At 32.8% G+C, this 26,803-nt stretch overlaps 1 protein-coding gene and 1 long non-coding RNA gene across 3 annotated transcripts in view; one reads left to right on the plus strand and one right to left on the minus strand.

The window, feature by feature from the left end:
- The first annotated feature begins 2,589 nt into the window (after nucleotides 1-2,589).
- LOC114305555 (arginase 1, mitochondrial) lies at nucleotides 2,590-9,875 on the plus strand. 2 transcript variants are annotated; one of them, XM_028250658.2, is made up of 7 exons: nucleotides 2,590-2,766; nucleotides 4,996-5,145; nucleotides 6,068-6,227; nucleotides 7,796-7,929; nucleotides 8,028-8,237; nucleotides 8,422-8,532; nucleotides 9,394-9,875. In XM_028250658.2, exons 2-7 carry the CDS (start codon nucleotides 5,005-5,007, stop codon nucleotides 9,652-9,654), a joined length of 1,017 nt encoding a protein of 338 aa, XP_028106459.1. In that variant the 5' UTR covers nucleotides 2,590-2,766; nucleotides 4,996-5,004; the 3' UTR covers nucleotides 9,655-9,875. The 2 variants fall into 2 exon arrangements, with proteins under 2 accessions (XP_028106459.1, XP_082772727.1); XM_082916601.1 differs by having other exon boundaries at nucleotides 2,603-2,766; nucleotides 4,948-5,145.
- The window catches only part of LOC145820553 (uncharacterized), a 95,980-nt gene continuing 78,615 nt past the window's right edge, over nucleotides 9,439-26,803 (minus strand). Inside the window, exon 2 of the long non-coding RNA XR_014362358.1 lies at nucleotides 9,439-9,706. This is a non-coding gene — a long non-coding RNA (uncharacterized LOC145820553). The remainder of the gene's footprint in view (nucleotides 9,707-26,803) is intronic.

The following is a 26,803-nucleotide window of genomic DNA, read 5'->3' on the forward strand; positions in this document are numbered from 1 at the left end:
AAAGACCAACTAACTTACACACAAATTAATTAATTAAAACTTTTAAATTTTATTTTAAAATTTAAATTATATTAAATTGAAACATTCACAACACTACAATATTAAATAGGAGTATAAGATTCACTTTATACGAGTAAAACAATCACTTTTTCCTTCTTCTCCCGATATGGGATTATCAAATAAATCATAAACTAATTAGCTAGCTAATGGAGATTTTCTTAATTGTTTAAAATTAAAAAAATTAAGAAAATTAGTATAAGGTATTGGAGCTCTCACAATGCTCCTTACTGAAAATGGTTTAGCCTAATCGGTTAGGTCAAATGGCCAACCAACTTATACAAAATTAATTAATTAAAACTTTTAAATGTTATATTAATTTTAAAATTTAAATTGGCTTGAATTGAAGCATGCACAACACTACAATATTAAGGTTCATTTTATAGAAGTAAAATAACTTTTTTCTTCTTCTTCTTCTTTTTCTGACGTAAGATTATAAAATAAAAGTTCACAATTATTTATACGGAAAGTTTATTTTTAATCAAGCAATCTCAGTTGTTCAATCTTTAATCAGATTAATCTTTAGTTTATTTCGAATCAAACAAATCTAATTAATATATTTTAATAAAACTGTTAAAAGCGCAGCTAAACTAACAAATCAGTCCAAAAAAAAAATGATTGAGATTAATCGGCTAGGTCAAAATACCAACCAACTTACACAAAAGTTAATTAATTAAAATTTTTAAATTTTATTTTAAAATTTAAAATACATTAAATTGAAATATGTACAACATTATAATATTAAATGGGACTATAAGATTGACTTTGTATGAGTAAAACAATTCACCTTTTCCTTCTCCCAATGTAGGATTATCAAATAAATCATGGACTAATTAGCTAGTTAATGGAGATTTTTGTAATTGTTTAAAATTAAGAGAATTAGTATGAGATATTGAAACTCTCGTAGTGCTACTCACTTTCTTCCTATGTGGGATTATCAAATAAATCATTGACTAATTAGCTAACTAATGGAAAAAATTTTAATTGTTTAAAATTAATAAAATTAGTATAAGATATTGAAACTCTCGCAATGTCACTCATTAAAAACCTCCTTATATTAAATTGAAATATGTACAACACTATAATATTAAATGAGAGTATAAAATTGACTTTATATGTGTAAAATAAATCACTTTTTTCTTATTCTCCCGATGTGAGATTATCAAATATAACATGGACTAATTTGCTAACCAATGAAGATTTTTTTAATTGTTTAAAATTAAGAAAATCAAGAAAATCAGTATGCGATATTGAAACTCTCGCAATGTTTCTCACTTTCTCCTGATGTGGGATTATCAAATAAATCATGAACTAATTAGCTAGCTAATATAGATTTTTTTAATTGTTTAAAATTAAGAAAATCAAAAAAATTACTATGAGATATTAAATCTCTCGCAATACTCCTCACAAAAACTTTATTTCCTTATATAATATGAAAAATGCTTGGGACCCCTACAATTTCTAAAGTGATCCACACCACTCATGTATGTGTAGGGCCCATATCATGAATGGTATAGGTCACTTTGAGGGTTGTGAAGGGGAGTTGGGGTGCTTGCTGTGGACCCAGCACAACAAGCACTACTGTGCGGCCCCATAGGCTTATTTCAGAGTCCGTTTTGATAATTCAAACCGTTCACATTTTAGAGTACATCGAATAGAACATACTTATAAAAAATTAAGTTAATTGGATATCGTTAACCCTCCACTCTCATTTGTATCTTCAAAAATAAATGACATTGTGATTTAAATTATTAAAATGAATACAAATGTGAATGGATAAAAGGGTTAATGATATCCGATTAACTTAATTTTTATCTACTTAATTTTTTGCAAGTATAACTTTAAAATGTGAACGATTTTGGTTATCAAAACGAGCATCAAAATAAGCTTATGGGGCCACACAGCATTGCCTGTTGTACACCTAACATAGCAAGCACCCCAACTAGTCTCCAAAATTGAGGGTCTCTATTTTTTAATGTTGGAGAGTGTATAAAAAATTTCTTAAAAATATATAAAACTATTCAGTTTGTTTGGATGTGTTTTTTTTAAAATACTTTTCAGAAAATTCTATTTTTTTGTTTTTCGTATTTTTTTGTTTTTATTGAATTTTTTAAATATTTTAAGTAAATTTTTTTTAAACTTTTTAGACATACCTAACATAAATATACTTAAAAAGTAAAAAATTTGTGAAAAAAACCTTTTAAAAATTCACTAAATACCAAAAATACAACAAAAATATGAGAATTCAGTACATTTTTTTATATTTTTATGTATTCATTAAAATTTTAAAATATTTTTTCACAATTTTTTTACTTTTTAGATGTATCTAAAAAAATAAAAAAATATTTAAAATTTTAAAAATATTCACTAAAAACAAAAGAACACGAAAATCTAAAAACTAAATTTTTAAAAAACTTAATTAAAAAAACTCAAACCAAAATTAATTTCAGCAGTGTCCCAGTCAAGAAAAACACATCCAATTATTATCACATTATTTTTTAATCTCTCTAATAATATCTCTTTTATTTAATTAATCAGATGGATTAGTGCCGTAGTGCTCTCTACATCCGCAACATACACCAAAAAGGCTGCTTTCTCTCTCTTCTTTTTTTTTATTATATATACACCAAACCAAGCCTCCCTACTACTCTTCATCGCTCCATTCATTTCTCTCACTCAAGCTCTGTGATTCCTCTGTTTCTCTCTTTGGTAAGAATGCTTCACCCCATCTTTCTGATTATTTTTTGAAAATTTATTTTACTGCTACTATCTACTGTTTGGTTGCCGATAAAATTTAGTACTAGACCAAGAAAAAAAAGAATATATGATGGGTTTCATTTCTAAGAAAAACAGAGCATTTGATTTAAGTCGGTTAAAGGAATTGCAAGATTTTGAGATGGGTTGTTTTGTTTTCTTGGTTAGAAATGAAATAAGGGAACATAGATTAAATTCAGTGTTTTTCTTTGATTTCTTTCTGTTTCCTTTGGGTTTCGGAGTCAGGACCCAAATGGGTTTTGTGACTCATAAGCAAATTTGGTTAACTTGTGAAAGTTTTTGGGAGATATGAATTTTATTGGGTTTGGTTGTGTTTTTTTACTGAAGATCATAATTGGGTTTTTGGTATTATGATAGATGCTCATTTTGTGTACAACTTTGTTTGATTTTGTTTATGTTTGATTAATCGAGGAATTAGATCCCATGAGTAGCACAGTAATCTCTGATCGTCTAGCTTGGTCTAGTACAATTGTGAAGAGACACTTTGTGGGTAAAATTTAGCTGTTTTAGTAAAGAATGATGGGATAAAACTGAGGGGGAAAAATATATTTGTTTTATCATGGCAAAACCAGAACCCAAGAGTGGGCCATTTTAATATGATGTAAAAAAAATTAGTATGTTTGGGATGACTTTTTAGTTTTTTCGAATAGATGTGCAAAAAGTAAAAAAAAAAATGAATTTTTGATTTTTTGGTATAGGTTGTTGGCTTTTTTATTTTTTTTTGTGAGTTTTTGGCTTTTAGGCTAAAAAGTGATTTTGTCAAAGGAGGCCTAACTATATATATTAACCTTATTATCTCTATCACGAATCATTTGTTTCTGTTTTCTTGATTGCTTTCTCCTATTTTTCTTATTTTTTGCCCTTTTATTAAATTTTATTTTCTTTTATAGCTATAAGTCACGATACTCCTTGCCCCCCTTTTTTCCAAGTTGTCCCTGCAGTGCTATCTTTGTCTCTGTTAATGATGGTGATCATAATTGTCTTCTTAATAAGTTATTCATTAATTTGATGGGAATAAAACATCTTCCCCTATTTTATTCCTACAAAAACAAAAGGTTTGATTTTTCGGTCTCCATCAAGTACAAAGCTTACTTGAGTAGTTAAACTTAAAAGTGGAAAGTAAAACAAGAGAGTCTGAGGTGGGAACTTTTCTTTTTTTTTTTTGTTTTTGAAAATAATGCTCTAGTTCCTCAGGAACCAAGGGAAGCCTTAGAGAGTTTGTTTTAACTGAGAAAGTTTTCAACAACATGTAATCATCCAATAAGGTGTCCTCTAGCTGTAACCTTTGGTAGGTCGGCATTTACATGATCATGGTGTCGCTTGTAGTGAAGATCATAACCAGTTTTGTGGGAATTGAAATGTCGCTAGGGTGCAATCATCTAGCTCGGTACAACATAGGGCAGTTTTCAGTGGCAGGGGGTCATTTTAGCTGAGGAGGGATGAATGTTAAGTGAGTAGAGAATATAAATTTTTGGCGATTTGTTCAATGACATTTACGTCTAGGATATATTGAGTTTTTAGTTTTATAGAGCCAGTACATATGATATATATAAACATGATGTGAAAAGATAATAGTTATTAGTTTGGGATTCATTCAAAACACATCGTTGCAATACACCTAAAATTTGGTAAATTAATTTAATGTACATAAATTTCTTTTAGTTTTTTTTTTTTTTTTCTCTGTCTGTTTGTCTTGGTGTGGTTATTTTCAAATGTATAATTCTGTTTTAGTTTCAGCTTTGATCTTTGAACACGAGTAAATAAGCACAACTAAACATGCGCTTATCCCAATTATTGTGGTTACGTGAACAATTCCTGATCTCCCCCCCCCCCCCTTCCCAAAACCAAAAAAAAAAAAAAAAGAAGAAACTTGAACTTGAATATTGTGGTTGAATATTTTTTTTGTGTTTGTCTTTGAACTTGAAATGTAAAAAATAAGGTGCTAATACAACATTGGTTAATTCTCCTATCTAGAACACTTGACTCATCTATCAAATAGAATAGTAATAGTAATATCATTATGTTGCACAACATTGTCATAATGCAGTGTTTTCTTCTTCTGCTATATTTGTACCTGATATTTGTCACTGTGCTAACTTTTTTCACCTGCATCAGTTTTAAACGTATAGAATCAGTCAAGCATTTTTTTTTTTCCTCCTGAAGTTCACAGATATGAGGAATATTGGGAGGATGGGAATCCGTTACCTGCACAATCTAAATGCTGCAAATGTTCCAAATGAATTGATAGAAAATGGCCAAAAGCGTGTCATAGAAGCTTCCCTTACTCTTATTCGTGAGAGGGCAAAGCTTAAGGTATATCTCAATTTCATTTAGCACCATCCTGTTTTGTGCCTTGTGTCTGTTATATTTGCCACCATGCATTGAACATGGCATGTCATTTGCATTTAAATGATGTCTTATTTTACACCTCATGGAGATGAATGAATTCTGCATCAGAAATATGTATGATTGTGGCTTTCTGACACAATTATGCCATTGATTTGAAATTTCATGTCTGAACTTCTATCATAGATGTGTCTTATCAAAATCTTATTCAACCATTGTCTGGCCAACAATGTGAACCAAAATGCTTTATATCTTGACACGTGAGAATCTTGTGAATAGACCATTGGATTTTATGATTATGCAGCCTCATTATATAGAGCGCAGGATGAGCTGATATTCTCATCTTATGTAATTCTTCTATCATGGCTGGATGACATTTGATCTACAGTGGTTTGGTTCGGGAATATGAATTTGATTGCAGCTCTTGCATCGATGCATTTTTATTTTGGTTGTCTCTGGTAGGGTTAGCACTTGCTTTCAATCTGAACATCTTCTTTTGGTTATTGTGGCAATGGTTCTATGTGTCCATGTCATCCTTTTTTCTACCCATTTTGCTTTCTCACTACATTGCTGAACATCTTCCAGTTATTTGACGTGAAAGGCGTCCATAGTCATTCATAATACTTGTTGTGAGCACTCCTCAATTTATGTATCATTTTTTTGTTTGTACTCACCAAATTTCTGTTAGATAGCTAGCTCAGTATAAATATTGTTGGGCTCATTTCCCAACAAAGCATGCTTGGTACAATGGAATAGGCTAGAATGGAATGCCCATTCCAGCTTTGCATTGTTTCTAGTTCTATTTCATTTGTAAAATTGCTTTGGAAACTAGATTTCAACAGGACAAAACATGACATAAGGATTATTGAAACTTTTTACTCTTTGTCAGGGAGAGCTAGTTCGGGCTCTGGGAGGAGCAGTAGCATCAGCATCTCTTCTTGGAATTCCTCTGGGACATAACTCATCATTTCTGCAGGGGCCAGCATTTGCTCCTCCTCGCATAAGGGAGGCAATCTGGTGTGGCAGCACAAACGCCACTACTGAAGAAGGTGAACATGATTTTCGGTTTTCGAATAAATATAAGCATGAGTGATGTTTTTCGGATTTCATTGGATGAGGTGCTGTTTCCGAAAATGATGAATCGTGGTCATGTACTCTTATTGTGTAATATAGGTTTTAACTTTGCATACAGGGCAGGGATCCAAATTGTGAAGTGAAATCTGTCTAGCTAAGACATTTACTTTATTAATGACTATTGTGTTTGTGTGCGTCTCTATTGTGTTTGTTGGGAGAGATAGGGGAAAAAAGCTAATATGTAATCAAGGTCATGCTTTCCATATAAAGCCATAAATATCTGACTACATTTGTGCATTTGTGTGTTTCTATACACAAAATAAACAACGTGGTTGGGTGTTCCTGCCATTTCATTTTTTTCTAAATTTCATTTTTTTCTAATGACAGTGCAGAAAAGAGGTTCTAAATTTGCACAACTCACAGTTGTTTGTCCAATCCATATGTATCATCGAATTCAGTCTTTTTGTTGATCTTTGAGGAACTTTGATTATCTAGTAGGTTTTATATCGCACATTTGCATCTTTTTGGATGTGCTGATAAAAAAAAATCACCATTTTATGTTACCTCTACATGTCATTATAATCAATGGGAGAATAGTTATTTTTTTAATCTTTTGTTTGTGTGTGTGTGTGTGTGTGTGCGTGCGGTGTGCATGCATCAATCTTGTCATTCATGCTCAAATTATTTGCCTCACTTTAAAACCTTGGAAATGTGAACACCAAGTTTCCTGTGTCATTGATAACATTCAGTTTTTATTTAACTGAACTATGATTGGTTAACCCATTTCTTAGGCCACCCTCCAAGGAGGGGTCCTATTAGAGTATTGAAAGGGCATGTTGTTGGAGTATGTGTAAAGGTAGAGTCTCATATCCGATAAAAAAGAAATTGGATCTTAATATACATTGGATGGACTTATGCTTATTGGCTTAAGTTTTTAAGTGGGCATGAGTTTCAAACAATGTATTGAACCCATGTGTTAAGCATATGGATTTCTAAATTTCTCTCTAATGGATTGGGTTGTGATGAGAGTAATAGATCATAATTAAGGGGAAGTGTGTAAGATCTATGGTGAGCTCTTCAGAATCCCATAGAGTGGTAGATCAGACTCAAAGGAGAGCAGAACCAATTCGTGATTCACATATGTGAGAGGGGGGGGGGGGGGGATTGTTAGGGTAGGTGGAGTTCTACATTGGATAAAAAGTATAGAGAGTCTTAATATAGATTAGATGAACTCACCACTTAGATGCTTAAGTGAGTGTGAGTTTCAAATAATGTATGTTAGGTCCTGGTGTTGCACATGTGGACTTCTAATTTCTCCCCAACGGATTTGACTGTATTGTTGTTGCATATTCATGGACTCCCCGAATTCCTGACACATACCGTTGATTTGTCACCCTAAGTTATCTTTGCTTTTGAAACTGCTTGTTTTTATTATTTTATTTTATAATTATATATATATATTAGGACCATGCACTTTTGGCGTGCTTGCTTTGTGAGATATCGAGTATGTATGTTCTGTGTCTAACATGTTGGGATAATGCAGGGAAAGAATTAAATGATCCACGGGTCTTAACTGATGTCGGTGATGTTCCTGTCCAAGAGATACGAGATAGTGGTGTAGATGACGACAGATTGATGAATACTATATCTGAATCTGTCAAGCTAGTGATGGAACAGGTAAGTCATGTTTTACAGTAATCTGCTTGTTGACAACTAGAGAAGAAAAGATGAAAATTTGATATGTGAGGACACAAATTTTGCTGTTGCCATTACAGGATCCATTGCGCCCTTTAGTTTTGGGGGGTGACCACTCAATATCGTATCCCGTTGTAAAAGCTGTATCTGAGAAGCTTGGAGGACCTGTGGATATTCTTCATCTTGATGCCCATCCTGATATCTACCATTGTTTTGAAGGAAACAAATATTCTCATGCATCATCATTTGCTCGCATTATGGAGGGTGGTTATGCACGGAGGCTTTTGCAAGTATTTGTTTTCCAATATTCACTCTTGCTTTTTTTGTTGTCCTTCATTTTTTTCCAATATTTACTTTGATTAGTTGAAACACATATTTGGTTGTTTTACATGTTGACTCGATGGCAATTTTCTTTACTCTGGATATTGAGATGCTATTCTGTCATCATTAACGGTTAAAATGCTTGCTGTTCAGGTTGGTATTAGATCAATAACAAGTGAAGGCCGTGAACAAGGGAAAAGATTTGGCGTGGAGCAATTTGAAATGCGATCATTTTCAAAAGATCGTTACTTTTTGGAGAACCTGGTATCTCTCTCTCTCTCTCTCTCTCTGTGAGTGCGCGCACATGCGCAGGTCACATGTGTATGGGGTGGGCAATGATATATATTCTCAATTTAAAATTCATACCTTAAGTATATATATATTATTTGGTTAATAATGTATGCAAACATATTATTTGGTTAATAATGTATGCAAACTTCAATGTGGCCCAGTTTTTTTTTTTTTGGGATAAACATGATGTGGTCCAGTTGTGATAGTTTGAGTAGTATTGGTTAGGACTAAGAAGTATAGGTACTTCAATATGGTAATGTATCGTATCCGATATTGTGTCTGATACCAACACGACACAATGTTTGTCAGAAACTTACCAACACTTATACACACATGAAAGATATTATAAATTTAAATAAAATAACTTAGAATTCAATGATAAAACGAAAATAATGTAAATTTATACCTATTTCCCTTTAGACATTAAAAGTTGTTACTTTTTTACTTAAATATTTATATATATGATATATTATAATTATTAATATTTATATATATGATATATTATAATTATTTATCCTTATATATAACATAAAATAAATATATAAAATTGTATATGTTGCATGTGTTCTCCACTTGTAGTGTCTTAAATTTTTTGAAAATTTACATGTCATATCCATGTCCATAATTCTTACGGTTTAGGTGTTCGAACTTGTCAAGCATCAAGGGCTTCTACTTATAAAATGGAGAGCACGGTCAAACTTGCACCCTCAAAGGCCACAAAGAAGTATAACAGTGAACTTAAAATTATAATAATAAACATTTAAAACAGCGTGAATGATTCACTTGGAGGATTTTTGTTATATATAGTTATATAACTTTGACACTCTGCTGCAGAAACTTGGGGAAGGTGTGAAGGGCGTGTACATTTCAGTGGACGTGGACTGTCTCGACCCTGCCTTTGCTCCCGGAGTCTCTCATATTGAACCAGGAGGCCTCTCTTTCCGTGATGTTCTCAACATACTCCACAACCTTCAAGCTGATGTTGTTGCCGCAGATGTAGTTGAGTTCAACCCACAACGTGACACTGTTGACGGGATGACTGCTATGGTTGCTGCCAAATTGGTCAGAGAACTGACCGCAAAGATCTCAAAATGAACAATTTTTTGAATCTTTGTTAAAAAAAACACCATGATTCACCCAAAATTTTCTACGAGCCATTCTAGTATTTGTAATCTTTGTTCAACATTCAGTTACATGATAGCTAATCTCATTGAGTCCGATGCATTTTGTTACTGTTATTGCTTGCAGTGGGCATATTTTGTACTTTGTACAATAGAGAGGCTGATATCTATGAACAACCTTATCAAATTCAATAATTTCTCTCGTTTTCTTTTGGATGCTTTGGTGATCATTTTAAGGGTGTTCTCTCTCTCTCTCTCGATTTCTCAATCTTGCTCTTTCTCCCTCTCTCAATTTCTCAATCTCTCTTCTCTCTCTCTCTCTTAAATTGTTTTTGAATTCAGAAGCTTGTAATGTACCTGTCAATTGGTTTAATTTTCAGGTGATTTAATTGCAAATTTGGTGATTTCATCGGTGTCTTGTGAGAATACAAGTAATTTTGCAATCCTCAACCTCCTCTATCACCTCTGCTTCTCTCTTTATCCGATTCAGGAAATCTAGGTTTTCAATTATTTGCAATTCTTTTTTTTCTCCTCTGAATTGGTTCTTTCTATTTTCAATTTTTCTCACATAAACATACATATTTATATACACACATCTGAATTCAATTGTCTTTTGTTCTGCGATTCATTGCCAATTTTGCAAATTTCATAGAATTTAGGAGCGATACTGTGAGAGAGCAAACGTTAGGGTTTGATTCATTTACTTTTTATTCTCCTCTCTCTCTCTCTTTCTCTCTCTCGCTTTGTTACTAACAATTACATGTAGTTTTTAAAAAGAATTTATGACACGTTATTTAAAGAAAAATTTTGTATGGACTTGTTTTATTTTAGTATTTATCTGATGAAGGTGCATTGGAATTTTAGTTGAAAATTTTTGTAGTACAGTTATTGTTTTGTTTATTTATTTATTTATTGAATTTTTTATAGCTTAAAAAAATTAGTCTCATATTAAAGTTAATATGTGAAGCACAATAATAATTTCTCTCATACTTACATTGTGAAAATTCATAGAAGAAGTAAGAACTAAGATAAGGGACTATATACATGTTCTTAAACAGAATCAATCAAGTAGATGGGAGAAGCCAGTGCCTATGGCAATGCACAAATCTTTTGATATGTAATATTTGGTCTTATCTTACTCTTAATTTTAATTTTTATTTTTCTAGCTCTTGGACAATTGAAATTAATTGATTATAAATATATACTATAGAACGATCACGAGTTTTGCTCCCTGTGTTGAGTCAAGCGTGTATGGTATGGATTTGATTTTGTTAGAGAAATTGGGGAGATTGGTATGGGGAGAAATTGGGGAGATTGCAAATACTGTTAGGGAAAGTTTGGTCCTATAAGTTTTAGGTTTCGGATTATTAGATTACTAAAGTAATTCAAGATTTCCAACACTTCCTTTAATTTTTTGTTTTTGTTTGGGAATATATATATATATATATATAGACCGATGTTGTCTCTAGGTATTATTAGGATAACAATCTGTTTATCTTTGTTAACGTGTATTTTAAATGTTCTTTGTTAATTGCTAATATTTATTGGACATTGATATAGTACAAATGTTACCAAAAATATTATCTCAATTTTTCCTCACCCAAAATTTCTTGCAAGTCATTTAACGTAAAAAAATGCTTTGGAATCTCACACAAAGGCCAAGCACAGTGCTAGAAAATAAATGAATTTAAAGAGAGAGCTTCTGAGTTCTGATTGGAAAATCTATGCTTAGTTTATTAGGTAATTTTTATAACACCAAAGTGTTTTACCTAGTCTGGATTATAGGTGTAGATTCAATTTAATTCATTGAAACTGTACATGAACAATTTGATAGTAAAATAGGAAATACTTTCTTTATAATTTTCTTTTACTTGCCTATAATGTGGAGTTCTTTTATTCAGGTGCATTATATTAAGGTGCATTATATACTAAGTGGTGTAGCAAGAAATGTTGCCGACTGCATGTCAAAGCTCAGAACAAAACCTTACATGATAAGTGTTGTTGGACTTGACATGGCAAGTGAATATTTATGTGAGATGTATGATGCCCTTAGATTCATATGTATTTCTTCTAATTGGCTGGTGGGACTGAATTACAACAACATATGATTGGTCTTACAACGATATTGAATTTGTGGGAAAGAAATTTGTCCTTTGTCTAGATATATAAAGTCAATGTTCTAAAGATTGAAATTATGACTTCGATAACCGTATTGTTTTTCTAATGATATGCACACATATATTTTAGACATATGCATGTAACTTACCTTCTTCCTTTCGATTCTTGCATTAGACATTACTAGATACATATGAATCTGTTTGTTGTCTTGATTTAGATTCAAACAAATAATCTCCTAAGCTAGACCTCTTAATGCACCGGAATTATATCCAACCTTTCTTTCTTTTTCTAATCTGAATTACAACGGACTTGTTGACAGGACTTTGCTAGACTTTGTATGTGTGCGTGTGTTTTTTTTTTTTAAATTTATTTCTATTTTTCCTGATTGAGATGAATCTCTAAATATGGCTTTTGGATTCTATAGGAGGCAGCAAATGAGAAGAACAAAATTTACTAATCCTGGAATTGATAGATGTTCTTTTTCTCTAATAGGAAATTTGCTGCTGGAGCACTGGAAATCAGCTAGGTTGTCCCTAGATGGTAGACTTCTTAATCTTTTAATATGGTCCTTCATATGTGATGATTACTGTTTTTAGTATTAGTATGGAGTCATTTGACCAGATGCATGAATTTTTTCTACTCTATAGTACCAAAATTTGAGTTGGAATATAAACTACTCATGTTGTTTGCTATGAAACAAGCTAGTTTTTCCTGATTGAGATAAATCTCTAAATATGGCTTTTGGATTCTATAGGAGGCAGCAAATGAGAAGAACAAAATTTACTAATCTTGGAATTGATAGATGTTCTTTTTCTCTAATAGGAAATTTGCTGCTGGAGTACTGGAAATCAGCTAGGCTGTCCCTAGATGGTAGACTTTTTAATCTTTTAATATGGTCCTTCATATGTGATGATTACTGTTTTTAGTATTAGTTTGGAGTCATTTGACCAGATGCATGAATTTTTTCTACTCTATAGTACCAAAATTTGAGTTGGAATATGAACTACTCATGTTGTTTGCTATAAAACAAGCTGGTTTTACTCATTTGAGTCTTGGATCAACTATGTACTTTTGTTGCACCATGACTTACTCCATAAACGATATTCATGTTTGATTTACGCGCCACTCTAGTATATTGACCATTGTGAGCATTCTGTTTAATTTTGGAATTAGTTCAAGAGTATGAAAATCAATCAGGAATGTATCATTAATATGTTAGGAAGCTGGCAATAGTAGCAAATCTCAGTAAAAATTTGGGAGAATTGCAAAAAAGTGGCATCAACACAAAATAATTGCAATGTCATGGAAGTAAAGCCAATTTATGCATTAAATTGTGCAACAAAGTCTTACACTTCCATCTCTTTGTAATTATTTTCAGTTTATATCATTTTTTTGCAATTGTCTCTAAAAATTTTAGAAAAACTATTCAAAACAATTTGAGGAAAAAGTAAACAAAAGTAGATTAATATAAAGACTTAATTGAAGTAACAAGGCTGGTTAGGAAGAAAGGGAAACATGTACAGTTTGTGAATTATTGTGCCAATTGAGGGATTGATTGTTGTTTTGGAAGCTATTTTGATATTAATAAGTGATTTGTTTATTGATGATGTACACAGACTGGGGTCTCTGTTAGACATAATTTGTAGGGGAAAAATAAAATATATAAAATAATACATTTAATTTACAGTGGCCACATGTTACCGCTTCTCTTTTCTATATATGTATATCACTTTGATAGATAGATAGATTGATAGCACTACACTGGTAGAATGGAATAAAAAATCTGAATTTCAGCATTTAACAAATAAACTAGTTTTGCTGCTAGATAGATATAGCCCATGGAGAGCCAATGGATGGAAGCCAAATTGATGAGGATTTAAATGAGCCAACCATGGGTGAGAAACTTACAAGTTTAAATTTGCTAGAGAATGACAAGGTTAAGAGCCTAGAGAAAAAAGAAATTGCTCAGCACGCGATGCCTCCAGGTATGGATTTTGTTCATGTTTTGCTTAAGCAAGCGCTACATCTGATGTTATCAAACTTTCAGACTCACTGATATCTATTATCCAGACTAGGTAAAGCACATTTGGCTTAATTGGTTTTATTTAATACTTATGCATGATGGGTTAAAGTATTGTTTCAAATATTGCATATTATTATGAAATTTAATTTCAACAAATTTGTTAGTATTAGGAACAATGCTAGCTGAGAAAGTTTGATATTGTGTTGGTTTTTGTCTTACTAGTGTTCAATAATCAAATTCACACCTATTTTTGCTTGAACTTGTAGTTTCAATAGTAGAGGTTGATGATTTGTTTCCGATATTCTCTTGACAATGGGAGCAGTAGTGGCAACAAGACTGTGACAAGAATTCTTTCAGGACAACCTATATTCTTCAAGACTCTATAACAAGACTGTAAATGAGTGCCCTATTTCTTGTTTCCATATACTAGTTTTTTATGTGAATTAGGGTGGGTATTTGCAAGGATTCTTTGAATCAAAACTATTGTAACGTCAAATGTTTTTTGTACTTGCAAGAGGTGGAAAACCTTTGCAGTATTCTTTCAAAAACTCTTTGTTATTGTAACAAGAATTTTATTAAGAAAAGAGATGAAAATGCATGAATGTTAAAATTTTTGTAAATATTTATTTACATTTTTATTGTATATAATATTTGAATATATATATATATATATATATGAGAATATAAGTTGTTAAAACATTGTAGGTGTCACGACCCAAACTTGCCCTAAAAGTTTAGGCCATGACTGGCCTATATTTAGGCCTCAAAACAAAAATTCAAAATATTTAAATCATATTGGGGCTTAAAGCGGAAGCAAAATAAATAACAGAATGTCCATTGAGCAGTGCTTATATGCCAGGATTCATCATGGCATATAAAGAGTTCACATTCACAGTTCTTCTGTATACAGGTCCAAGTCATATCAATATATATAAAAAGTTCACAACCCAAAATTTACATATTAACCAAGTTTTCAACAAAAGCCACCAAAGACTTAACTAAAATATGGCATCAAAGGAACTCTTCAAAAGGACAAAAGGGGCCAATTTTGGAGGCTTAGCAAAATAGATCTTACAAAAGTTTTCTAAAGCTAACTTAGGGCTGACCTTCGAGCTGATCACCTACATAAATATATATAAATACAAGCTCAATGAATAATAGTAAAGTAAAAAGAATCCAATGAAAAGGTTTGAATTAAATAAAAGCATGTGATGTAAACCCAATATTTTTCCAAGGTACAATATGTAGAGCATTTATCACAGTCACATTAAGCACATCGTTATTCATAATCACATTTTCAGAACGGCCTCGGGCCTGCATGTAACAGGACGGCCTCAAGCCCAATCACATGTTAACAGAACGGCCTCGGGCCCATACATGATAGAACGGCCTCCAGCCCAATCACATGGTAACAGAACATCCTTGGGCCTAATTATAATAACAAAACGGCCTCAGGCCCAATCATAATAACAGAACGGCCTCAGGCCCAATCACATGGTAACAGAATGGCCTTAAGCCAAATCACATGGTAACAGAACAACCTCGGGCCCAATCACATATCAAAACGGCCTCAAGCCCAATCCATGTATGTATGGATCCGAGAGGTGACTCGTACAGAATCTAAACGTGACTCCTACTATAGCACTTAGTTCCGTATAACACTTTGTTCCATACCAGAAATCAATAAGTCTTGAAGACCGAACAATTCATATCATGTCATAGCATAAACGAAACGGATTAACGGAACAACCTTGGGTCCACCATATCATATTACAAACAATTCACATTTCTTGTTCATAACTCATTTCATATTTCTTGGAAACTTGTGCATTTTGACAAAATACGATATTTAGAGAATCATGCCGTGCATAAATCAAAATAGATAATGAAAAACATATCTTTACTATACTATTACTCACAGGGGTTTTCTAGAAATGGTTAACCGGTCCTCGAATCTTGACCTGCAATCACAATGCATATAGCATAACATATCGAAACATAGAATTACTTTCTTGATCAAATTTACTTCTCTTAATCTTTTTTTAATCAAATAAACTGATCCCTTACTTTGCTCTTTAACCACTTATTTATGTTGGTTCTAACCTTATTAGTTTTCAATGGGTCATAATCCGTGTCTAGAAAAATAGGAAGAAACGAAAGGAAATTGGGTTAGGAGAGGAAATAGCATGAAACGGTTACAAAGAAAATGAACAACCTTCACTAATTTGAACATATCTATTTGTGTAATTTGAATTTGGATGTAGGATTACTATCATTGGAAACTATACCTCCGAGGCTTGAATTTAGGCTCAAGAATCATTTAAAACGGAGTCCGAATGAGGGAGATATGCCTATCCGAAGTTGGGCTGAAACAGGGGAGTTCCACACGTACGGGACTAAAACTGCACGTGCGGAAAAGTTAGGGCACGTGTGGGGGCACGTGCAATTATTTTAGAATACAAAATGTTGCTGGAAAGAGACTTCCACACGTGCGGGAAGCCCCACCGCACGTGCGGTTCTGGGCAAAAACCTGCTATCGAAAATATCTGTTGGTTCTAACACTTGTTTTTTAATTTTCCAAGCTCGGTTTCAACTCAAATCACTCAAAAACATGTAAAAATAATAGAAAACACGAGATTATGATTGTTTTCTAAATCAAAACATCAAAAATACAATGAATCTTCAAGCAAGAAAGATCAAAATCTTGTTTTAGTTCTTTTTCAAACTTTTCAAAACTTCTTCTTTCAAATTCACATAGATCTTCATTTCATATGTAATTTAATGAGTTCAAACCATATAAACCCTCCAGATTAAGGCTCAACATCACACAATCAACTTTATTTTATACAAATAAAGGCCCAAAACCTTTCAAACCATGTTGAATTAAACAATTCTAACTTTAATGAAAATCATGATTTCAAAGCAAACCCAAAATTCCATTTACAAGCTCAAAAACTTGAAATCAAGCACAAAATCAAAAGCTATACATGTGATGAGTTCTACTTTCGAAATCCATGGAGAAAGTCTTTTGAAATCTTTAAGAATCTTAGAAATCATGCAAGAAAACAAGTTATAAACATGAATCCTATGAAATCATGTTATGTTCTTGCCTTATATGACAAAATACATGTAAAAGCTTCCATAAAATCCATAAGCCAACTCTTAATTCATGATCTTCAAGGTTTGAGAGGTAAAATCTTACCTAGAGTCTTCATAAACACTTGATCTTGCATAATCTTGATAAATCCAAGCCAAATCTTGAGTTTCTTTACACTTTCCCTCTTCTCTAAGAGCTCTCTTTCTCTCTCTCTCTCTAGAACTCTTTCTTTCTCTCCACCTTTTTTGTCTCTTCCAAGGGCTAAAGATGAGATCAAATATATATAACATGTCATATATATCTATTTAGGCCAACCAAACATAACTTAACGAATCAGACGAAATCAATTTTCGATTAAACCTCCCAAATGGCTCTAAAAATTCTCATTAGCATAACCATGTATTCAATTTCAGTTTCTGAACCCATTAAAGTCGTCAATTTCAGCTTACTTAAGGGTTTGGCTTAAATAAATCTAATTAATTCATTACGAATCAAATTTTTACAAAACTTCATATTATATTCTAAAATCATTCTAATCATAATTGTAAAATCAATTTCGGTTTATCGCACCTTTAAGACTTTCAATTTGCAGTCCAACAGTCGTAATTTCAACATATTTTTTTATAACCAACAAATACAATCTCATAAGCACATAATTCACACATTTAAACATTGAATTTCACATCAAACATATAATCACACAGATAATGAGGGAATTAGAGTCTAAGCAGCATATGAGAGAGTCGGGTTATTTCACTCTTCCCCCCTTTAGGAAGTTTGGTCCCTCAAACTTGTCTTGGTCTCATAGCATTATCCAGTCAAATAAAAGCTCTACCAAATCAAAGCAAACAACATTTTGCCCTGTCATTTGCAACCAAAATAAATTTCATTATAACAGTCTCAATTCGCTCAGGCCCATAGTCAACAATTTCACTATTACACAATTTCCATTTGGAACATCTCAAACAGTCACAAGCTTCATAATTTAGGCAATTCTGAGCAAAAGTCTATCTATCCAAAATGAAAGGTAGAAATCAGATTCAGATTATACCGGATTTGGCATCATACTCCGAGGTATAAGTAGTCATAGCAGTGCAGGTGTTTTCCTAGGGTAAGTATAAATATCCTTTCTTAAAAGCAGTTCCTCCTGTTAGCTCATAACTCGATTCCTATCCCTTTTTGTCATTTCAGTTTTCCTATGTTCAGATAATTCTTCATGTTCTACTGTAACTCTCATTGACCCATCACGATATTTCATCGAAGTCTTAGTTCCAGACGTACATGACATCTCCATAACCTAGTCTATTTAGTTAGTTCATTCACATGCAATTCAAAATGAGTGAGTCGGTACATTTCTCACGGGTAGCACACAAGTAAATGATTCATATAGGTGGCATAATTCATCTTTTAAGACACACATGCTTTGTGATGACAAAAGGCGGTAAGTTCTCAGATTCATAAAGTTCATCACATTTTTACAAAGTATTCAAAATATAAAATTCAGTTCCTTGGTTCACAAAATCATATAAGCTATTATATCGTTTCAAAGTCATATTTCATAGTGCTAAACTAGTTTGTATGCCATTCTTTTATTCTGTGTAAACAAGTGATAGAAAGCAAATTCACAATCAATATCGTTAGCCTCTTACCAGATTTCAAGAGAAGTAAACACGTGTAACTTCTTATCATAACCATTCATAACACATTCCAATGTCCCGTTATTGCCAACATAATTCAAATGTCATGCATGACAGTTCATATCAAAATGTTTATACACAGTGTAAAGAACTGATCCAACAAAGGAGTAAAATTATAAGTCCAAATCTTTCCATAGCGAGGGTGATCTATCAATAAATTTCATTCAGAGCATCGCATATAAAATCTTATTCCGGCAAGAAATCTCAGAGGGACTCCACAATTAAAGTTCAATCAGTCTATGTAGTAGCTGATAGTGAACACATTCATATGCTCACAGTTTTCCATAGACAATCATTAAGCAAACGTAGCAATACTCACCATATGATAACAGAGCAATTTCACCCCCCCATCTATTCAACAAATTTAATTCGATAATTTCTCAAGGTTCAGAAGAAGTTTGTCCGTAATTCCCAAGAATATTTCATAGGCTAACATCAATTCTTTCGTGTTCAATACATTCACAAGTCTATTATTAGCCCTCTAGCAATGCTCAACAACAAAAGTTCATTCGCCATCCCATTTCCAAAAGTTCTACATAGTAAGTAGTCGACAGTACATAATTCAGGTCCATAGTTCTAATAAGCCTCTGAGTTTAGTCAGCATATTCCCAAGTTTTATCGAATCAAAAAGTGTTCAATTTTTATACTCATTGCCACATAACCATTTTGCCCATAATCTGCATCAATTGTTTCATTATTCTAGTTAAAACTCTCACCGTTCATTCGTTAGGAATAACTCTCACAGTTCTCAAATTCATGTCCATGCTAAATCATAATCATATCATTAGGTATCATAGTAAATCGCCAAATAAAATGTGAGGACTAATCAACAAATTCTTTATATCTACATGGTCAAACATTTCCATAGTATAGGTAACTTGTCAATTAGAGAGGGTTAAGAGTATGCACTATGTAGGGTTCTATTTCATCAAGTCGAATACTATTTCACATTAGTAATATCATAACATAGTTTCATGATTCAGTCATCATATTAACAATTCATTTCATGCCAAACGTTATACTTGTTTTCTCCAAATTGATTTTTTTTTTTACTCATACATTTTGCATATAAAGAAGATAATACCTACATCAGTCGTTTCAGCATAAATGATAAGATCAGAATCATACATGTAGTTACATAACCTTCGTATTCATACTGAAACAATAATCATACTTCTACATGTATTGGACATAGTTCATGTTCAATATCAGAAGTAACATAACACAAGTGCATATAACTTTCATTTTCATAGTTTCCGTTCTCATTTCATTTCAAACATATTCACACAGTCCATGTCATTTTGTCTTTCCATTGTCCATTCTCAATGGAACATTAATAAGCATAGGCAAAACTTTTACAGTTCTCACATTGTTCAATTCATGTCAAATTTATTCCTTATTCTTGCTAGCACTCATAACCATAGGCCAATAATTCTTCACCATTTTCACATATTTCAATTCAGTTCAAATACATTCATTTCAATTCACATGTTTTCATTTCATTTCATTTTAAGATATATTCACAAAAGTTCACATAGTCGTGTTTATAATAGTCCACACATGCCAATACAATGTATTCACATGCCAATGCAATGTCTCTAAGTCTTTTCTAGGACACCCTACAGCTCATATGGACATGTGTGTGAGGGAGTAACTCGTGCTCTGATACCAACTGTCACGACCCAAACTTGCCCCTAAAAGTGTAGGCCATGACCGACCTGTATTTAGGCCTCAAAACAAAAATTCAAAATATTTAAACCATATTGGCGCCTAAAGCGGAAGCAAAATAAATAACAGAACGTCCATTGAGCAGTGCTTATATGCCAGGATTAATTATGCCATATAAAGAGTTCACATTCACAATATTTTTGTATATAGGTCCAGGTCATATCGATATATATAAAAAGTTCACAACCCAAAATTTACGTATTAACCGAGTGTTCAACAAAATCCACCAAAGACTTAACTAAAATGTGGCATCAAAGGAACTCTTGAAAAGGACAAAAGGCTCCAATTTTGGAGGCTTAGCAAAACAGGTCTCACAAAAGTTTTCTGAAGCTGACCTAGGGCTGACCTCCGAGCTGATCACCTACATAAATATATATAAATACATAGTGAGCAAAGCTCAGTGAATAATAGTAAAGTAAAGAGAATCTAATGGAGTGGTTTCAATTAAATAAGAGCATGTGATGTAAACCCAATGTTTTTCCAAGGTACAATATTTAGAGCGTTTATCATAGTCACATTAAGCATAGTGCTATTCATAATCACATTTTCATAGCAGCCTCAGGCGCACTTATTGTGGAACGGCCTCGGGCCCACATGTAACAGGACGGCCTCAGGCCCAATCAAATGTTAACAAAACGGCCTCAGGCCCAATCACATGGTAACAGAACGGCCTCAAGCCTAATCACATGGTAACAGAATGGCCTCGGGCCCAATCATAATAATAGAACGGTCTCGGGCCCAATCCATGTATATATAGACCCAAGAGGCGACTCGTACAGAATCTAGAGGTGACTCCTACTGTAGCACTTAATTCTGTATAGCACTTTGTTCCATACCAAAAATCAATAGGTCTTAAAGACCGAACAATTCATATCATGTCATAGAATAAACGAAACGGATAAACGAAATAGCCTTGGGCCCACCATATCATATTACAAACAATTCAAACCATGTTGAATTAAATAATTCTAACTTTAATGAAAATCATGATTTCAAAGCAAATCTAAAATTCCATTTACAAGCTCAAAACTTGAAGTCAAGCACAAAATCAAAAGCTATACATGTGATGAGTTCTACTTTCAAAATCCAAGGAGAAAGTCCTTTGAAATCTTTAAGAATCTTAGAAATCATGCAAGAAAACAAGTTATAAACATGAATCCCATGAAATCATGCTATGTTTTTGCCTTATATGACAAAATACATGTAAAAGCTTCTATAAACTCCATAAGCCAACTCTTAATTCATGATCTTCAAGGTGTGAGAGGTAAAATCTTACCTAGAGTCTTCATAAACACTTGATCTTGCATAATCTTGACAAATCCAAGCCAAATCTTGAGTTGCTCTACACTTTCCCTCTTCTCTAAGAGCTCTCTCTCTCTCTCTAGAACTCTTTCTTTCTCTCCACTTTTTTTGTCTCTTCCAAGGGCTAAAAATGAGATCAAATATATATAACATGTCATATATATCTATTTAGGCCAACCAAACATAACTTAACGAATCAGACGAAATCAATTTTCGATTAAACTTCCCAAATAGCTCTAAAAATTTTCATTAGCATAACCATGTACTCAATTTCAGTTTCTGAACCCATTAAAGTCGTCAATTTCAGCTTACTTAAGGATTTGGCTTAAATAAATCTAATTAATTCATTACGAATCAAATTTTTACAAAACTTCATATTATATTCTAAAAATCATGCTAATCATAACAGAACTGGGATTGCTGCTGCGCAGCCCAGACAACAGCAACTGTTGTGCGACGAAATGGGCCCATTGCGGGGCCTATTTTGATAATCCGAACCGTTCACATTTTAGAATACATCAAGTAGAACATGCTTGCAAAAAATTAAGCTAATTGAATATCGTTTACCTATTCATCCACTCACATTTATATTCATTTTAATACTTTAAATCACAATTATTATTTATTTTTGTAAATGTAAATGTAAGTGAATGAATGGGTAAACGATATTCGATTAACATGAGTTTTTGTAGATATGTTCTACTTGATGTATTCTAAATTGTGAAAGGTTCGGATTATCAAAATGGGCTCCGAAATGAGCCCATTTTGACGCACAACGGTGCGCAGCAGCAATCCCAATTTTAATCACAACTGTAAAGTCAATTTCGGTTTATTGCACCTTTAAGGCTTTCAATTTGCTATCCAAAAGTCGCAATTTCAACAGATTTTCTTATCAGATACAATCTCATAAGCACATAATTCACACATTTAAACATGGAATTTCACATCAAGAATATAATCACACAAATAATGAGGGAATTAGAGTGGAAGCAGCATATAAGAGAGTCGGGTTATTACAGTAGGCATTTCTTCTTCTTCTTTTTTTGGCGACAGTAACAAGATGGTTACTAATACATTATATGCATTTTTTTTACTTTTTTGCGACGGCAAAACATCAGTCGCCATAAGTAGATTAGGCAGTCGCAAATAGTTTGTGACTGTTGTTTTGCGGTTACAAAAAGTATTTGTCACCCCCACATTTGCCACCCCATTTGCCGTCGCATGGGCTGTCGCAAAAGGTTTTTTGCGACTATAGTTCTATTATTTGCGACGGCTTGTAGTGGTCGTAAAAAATACTTTTTTTAGTAGTGATACTATATATAAAGTGAAGTCTAAAGTTGATGTAAATGTCACAAATTTTCTATTCCAAAAATACATATAATAATTGAAAACTATCACTAAAAAAAAAAAAAAAAAAAAAATCGGATTTTCAAAATTTCAATTATTCATGTTTTTTCTCAACCACATATATTTGTAAACGCATCGTGTATACTAGCAGCTAGTATATACCCCCATCTGTAGTGGGTTTGCCTTAGGGATGGCAATTTGCACCCGGCCCAACGGGGACCCGCTCCCCCGTCCCCGATAGGAGTGGTTTTTCCCCGAAAAATATCCCCAACGGGCTGGGGATGGTATTTAAAATTAAACCCCCGATTAGTTTCGGGCCGAGGACGTGGATAGCCTTCACAGCCCTGGACCCAGCCCGTTCCCGGCCTCGTTCTCCCCGAAATAAAATTACATTTGTGCCCCTCTCTATATATATATATATGTGTATTTCTCATTGTTGGACTGAGTTTAGGGTTATAGGTTCACGCACAAAACACTTGCCTCTCACTCTCTCTGATGCTCTCTCACCACCGCCGCTCGCTCACTCTCCCTCACCACCGCCGTCGCTCCTCTTTCACCACCGCCGTCGCTCTTCCCTCACAGCCGCGTCGCTCTTCCCTCTACTCTCTCTCACTCTCTCTTATATCTCACCGATTTTAGTCCCTCACTAAGTGTTCTGATTGCCATTTTTGGCGATGAGAGAGAGCTTCGTGTCATGAAAAAAATGTGGAGGATGGAGAAAAAGAAAAGAGAGCCGCTATGGAGTGCTCTGATCGCCATTTCAATCATTCACAGTGCTCTTCACAACGTCGATCTCCACCGCCGTCCTCATCCGCCGATCTCCTTCGCCGATCTCTACCGCTGCCCTCCTCCGCCGCCCCCATCAGCTCAGATCTGTGAGATCTGTTATTGTTTTTTTTATCTGTTATTGTTTTTTTGATCTGTTGATGATGATCTGTAAATTTTTTTTTTGATCTATTATTTTTTTGTTGATCTATGTCGATAATGATCTTGTGTTGTTTTTTTTATCTGTTGTCGGGAAAACTCGATCCCCGTTAAGGGGCGGGGGTGGTGCTGGGTTCTCCGCCGAGGATCGGAAGGGAGGGACGAAGAATTTCATACCTTCGGGGATCGAGGACGGGGAGTGTAATCCCCGGCCCCACCCCGGCCCGTCGTCATTCCTAGTTTGTCTTCGCATATGCCCTATTTTTAAAGCCAGTTGGTTTTTTTGACCAAGAATTAAAGCCCTTACAATGTCCCCTATTTTTTGTACCATGTGCTCAAACTTACACTAGCAGATATCATGCAGATATTCAATTGGTTAATAAAACTATCACATCTTATTTTCATCAATTTGGACATCTGATTGTGGGATTCTTCGAAGAGAGCTGGAATGCCATTACCAAGAAGTCTTCTTTGTGATTAACTAGAAGGGTGTGCACATTGCTCAAATTTACAGTTATAATTTATAGTTATATAATGTAATTAAACATAGTTAGTATAGATTTCTCATTCGAAACTTGGGTTTGAATCTCCATAATTCATTATTGGAGTTAAACATATTTTTTAGTACTCAGAGTATGCAGGGGCTTAATGCGTTTGTAGGTGTTAAAGGATAATATACCTTGGTAGATATGTGGAATATCCTATCTATATATATAGTGAATGTCCTCATATTCAAACCCACAACATCAATATTAGGTTCCGTTTGGCAGCATGGGTTTATAGTAAAAAAGTTATTTTTGTCACATCACTCTCCATAGTTTATGTGCATCTTATGTACATCTTTTCATAAAAATTCAAAATTTTAATTAAAATAATTAATTCTCAACCAGGATCTAAACTTTAACTATTAAACTAGTTTTGTACTATACAAAAGTAGCTAAGGCTGCAATTTTGAAGACTCGTTGACATGCACACATTTTACACAATCATTGTCCTCATATTCGCCCTTACTAATCCAAGTTTTAACCATTAAACAAGTTTTGTGTTAAAATATACTAAAAGCAACTAGTTTTGTAATTTTGAATGCTTGTTGACACATAATAATCCTACTTGGCTCTAAATGAAGTTTCCAAAATTAACTTATTGTGTAGTTTTTGTTGTTGTGTGTGTGTTAAACAAAATAGAATTAAGAGAAAAGGTAGCAAACCGGACCGGTTCTCTTTGCTTTTTTTTTGTTGTGAAGTAATTTCTACTCACACACAATTTTTACTTAGAAATCTACTCAGAAAATTGTTGGTATTGTGGTGATTTACAACTGTGCTATGTGCATAGAAATTTTAAACACATAATGTATAGAAATTTTATACACATAATATATAGATATGAGATAAATTATATCTCTAACTGCGATTATATGTGTCACATTTGTACATTTTGTATTTGATATCTTTTATGTACCTAAACTTTTTTGGTGATTTATCATTTTTTATGTAGTTCCCACCATTTAAGAACTAAATATGAACCATACATCAACTTTCTGGGCAAAATTTGAACTTAAATTCTGATTTTGGGAAGTAATTTTTTTAGTGATTTTTTTGCTAAAATATGAGATGAAAATAATATATATATATATATATTGGAAAGATATTTTTGACTATTTATGGGGTAAAAAAAACAAAAAATAGAATGAATGAAAATGTATCTTTGACTTTTTTATATGAGTTAAATTTTTGTTTCAACTTTTTTATTTACTACTTGCCAAATGACCCTTTACGTTTTTTTTATTTTTGTACTTACTGATGGTTACCAGGACCCAACTGAGGAGGGTACTGTTGATTGTTGAAATGAATTACACAAAGGTTCCTTACTCGTTTTTATGGCCCACACTATCAACAAAAGGGCCACTTCTTGTTGATAAATTGGGCGTATTCTCTATGGTTTGGTTTAGGGCCCACTTGGTTTAAAAAATTATGGGAAACTGTATAATTTTTTTATAATGTTCTAAATAACCAGTAAGTAGGATTGTATCTTTGTGACTTTTGCGTGTTTAAGATTGACTTTCTAATTGGAAGGCCTTCTCATAGAGTCCAAACACCAATCCCACTATACCATTATCACACACAAAGACAGTAAGTGTGTGTTTGATTGGACGGACTGGAAAAGGAAGATTAGAATTCATCGGACTTGATTCTTCGGACTGTGAATCCCCCGGACTATTTGGTCGGATTGGATATGTATCCTGTGTTTGTTTTTTCATGAGATTAGATGTCTGGATAGGACTATTTTCAATGAATCCAACATTTGGTTGGACGGACTGGATAGGATATATGAACAAAAGACTATTTTATCCTTTTTAATTGTTTACTAAGTAATAGCAATATTAAACATATTTTTAATATTTTAATTATTTTTAATTAAATAAATTCGTTTTTTTTAAATAAATAAATAAATAAATAAAATATCAATAAAATTTGTTTTAAATCATTGTTGTATAACGAATCATTATTTTTTTTACATGCAAAACTTTACTGTGTTTGTTTATTTACACAATTAAATAAATTTATTTTTTTACACAATTAAATAAATAAATAACCACTAAATTTGATTTAATAAAATACTGTATAACCTGTATAAAAAATTTATATTATTTTTTTAATTAAAATTTTAAATAAATTTTAAATAAAACACATATTAAAATTTAAATAATGAAATTAAATAAATTATAAACAAAATTTTAAAATAAAACATCAATAAAATATCTATAAAAAATTATTTTAAAAAATTAAATAAATAAAACATCAATAAAAAGTTAAATAAAATTATTTGATTTTTAAATTGAGACATTTAAATTTTATTGAATTTTATTAAATATAATACATAATTAAAT

This window comes from Camellia sinensis, chromosome 2, assembly GCF_055761805.1.
Source record: "Camellia sinensis isolate YWXY chromosome 2, ASM5576180v1, whole genome shotgun sequence".
Classification (NCBI taxonomy): Eukaryota; Viridiplantae; Streptophyta; class Magnoliopsida; order Ericales; family Theaceae; genus Camellia; species Camellia sinensis.

Coding starts and splice junctions, on each gene's coding strand:
- LOC114305555 (XM_028250658.2), top strand. CDS start 5,005: ATGAGGAATATTGGGAGGATGGGAATCCGTTACCTGCACAATCTAAAT. Junction 8,238..8,421: donor ATGCACGGAGGCTTTTGCAA/GTATTTGTTTTC, acceptor CTTGCTGTTCAG/GTTGGTATTAGATCAATAAC. Junction 8,533..9,393: donor GTTACTTTTTGGAGAACCTG/GTATCTCTCTCT, acceptor ACTCTGCTGCAG/AAACTTGGGGAAGGTGTGAA.